Source organism: Bison bison, unplaced genomic scaffold (genome assembly GCF_000754665.1).
Source record: "Bison bison bison isolate TAMUID 2011002044 unplaced genomic scaffold, Bison_UMD1.0 scf7180017850270, whole genome shotgun sequence".
In the NCBI taxonomy this organism is placed as follows: domain Eukaryota; kingdom Metazoa; phylum Chordata; class Mammalia; order Artiodactyla; family Bovidae; genus Bison; species Bison bison.
Genome location: NW_011480843.1, coordinates 18524 through 20483, shown reverse-complemented (window position 1 = coordinate 20483; position 1960 = coordinate 18524). Strand labels below are relative to the sequence as shown.

The 1960-nt window shown below is 44.1% G+C and overlaps 1 protein-coding gene across 1 annotated transcript in view; it reads right to left on the bottom strand.

Annotated features, from left to right (window-relative positions):
* Nucleotides 1–15: 15 nt before the first annotated feature.
* The window catches only part of LOC104994796 (glypican-4-like), a 5898-nt gene continuing 3953 nt past the window's right edge, over nt 16–1960 (bottom strand). Inside the window, exons 2-3 of the mRNA XM_010848453.1 lie at nt 318–448; nt 16–234 (exon numbers count right to left, since the gene is read on the bottom strand). Of these exons, the coding sequence (XP_010846755.1) occupies nt 16–234; nt 318–448 (350 nt within the window). The remainder of the gene's footprint in view (nt 235–317; nt 449–1960) is intronic.

The following is a 1960-nucleotide window of genomic DNA, read 5'->3' as shown; positions in this document are numbered from 1 at the left end:
TTGGAATCCTCCAAATCAAACTGCATTTTGAGCAAATGTTTTCAGGTTTTTGCCCTTAAATATAGCCATTGCTGCCCCAGGGCTCACCAATCGGTCCAAACTGGTGCCAGCTGCTGTGGTGGGGCGCTCCTCGGGATGGAAGGGCCTGAAGCGGGCACTGAAGGTGCCTTCTGAGATGGAACGGGAAATCCGACCAGCTGGGAGGGGCTTGGGGGGTCCACATCCCTGGAAAACCTGCATGGGCATAAATGTGGCCACATGAGGCTAGCAGGCTAGAGTGGGCCCCACCTCTCCAATCCAGGACCTGCCTTCCTTACCTTCTGAGATACCTGCACACTGTTCTCCTGCATGTTCATAATAGCATCTGATATCTTCACGTCGATGGGATCCATGACGGACTCAATGTTGAAAGGACCCTCCAGCCTCTCAGCCACCATCAGCATAGCATCTAACATGAGGTTTGGGGCAGAATAACACAGCATACAAAGTAAATCATTAGCTTGGCCTTGAGTGATCAGTCTGATTATTTTACTGTCTTTGTTTCCCTTGTGGGGGGGGGGGTTGGAGGGGAAGACATGATCATCATTAATTCATACTTTCGTATCTTTTTCTATGACACAAAACTGCATTCAGTCGCTATGTACCACCAGCTCTCTAGAGTGGGAAGTGGCCAGATGAAGGCTTTATTCCCCCAGCAAGAAAACACACAATCGGAAACCTTCTATTACACTGATAATTAATCTCTCCATGTGTCAGTAGCTGTCACTGCATAGCTCTGACCTAGCTCCTGCCTGACACACCTAAGGCTGGGAGTAGAATAACATGCCGGCTCGCCCAGGGACTTCCATGGCTCTTCCCATTTCATGTTCGATTTACCAGAGTCAAAAACATAAACCAGCTCAAATCCTGGCATACCAATTCTTTTCTTTCATTTTTTAAAATGAAACCCTTTCAGATCCTTGGGTATGCAGTTAGAAAATATAAATGAAAGTGTTCCTAGGAATTTTAGGCGCCTCCTTAAGAATTCTAAGGACTTTACAAATAATGGCATTTTGTAAAATCCAATTTTTGTATTAAGATAAACTTCCAATTTCAAATACAAGGGTCCTGAGTTATTTTAAAGCAAAAAACATGTGCTACTTTTTATTCAAATGAAAAAAACAGAGACAGGGCACAAAATCTGTGTTCACAATGTGTGTCCTTCACTACTCAGCAAATCATTTCTACATTTTGGAAAAGTCTAGACTTTTTTAGGACACATTGAATCTCTTAAAGAAAACCACCCCCTGTACTGGTTTTCTTGTCATCCATGGTTCTTGGGATTTAGTTAGTAGTTTTCCCTGATACTCATTGTGCAAAATTAGAAAACTGGAAAGGTCATATCCAAATGAGAAAAAGGATGCCTCATTTATGACAAGCAGTGAACTTTTCCATGTGCTCTTTCCCCTTAAAGGAGAGTTAGGTCCACATACTCCACAGCCTTTAGGTAGTCCAAGGACGGCTACTGGAAAGAAGGGCAAGGTTCTAGAACATAGTGAGTCCCTCTCAAAGCACAGGCCACAGCTGAACTTCTACCTAAGCTCGCAGGTGGTCAGCAACCTTTCACCTCCCCCAAGAACAAATGTGGCCCAACATTTTAAAGCTTGAGCTCACTTCTCTCAACCAGAATTCCAATGTCACAAACCACGAGTAGACTTCCAAGCAATGCAAAATTGGGGGGGAAGTCATAATGAATGAAGTTGCAGGTCACATTGTGGTAATCACCAAAAACTGACACTCCCAACCTCTAAGGAAAGCCTGCCGGCATGAATATACCATTTTTCCAGAAGAGGAAAAATGCGTTTGATGTGCTAATGAAAGGGGAGTTCTGTAAACAAGTGGAGCAAAACCTAAACATGTTCATCACTCTCAAAGCATCAGCACCACCATGTCCGCAGAGCACAGACCTTCAGAGCCAAGG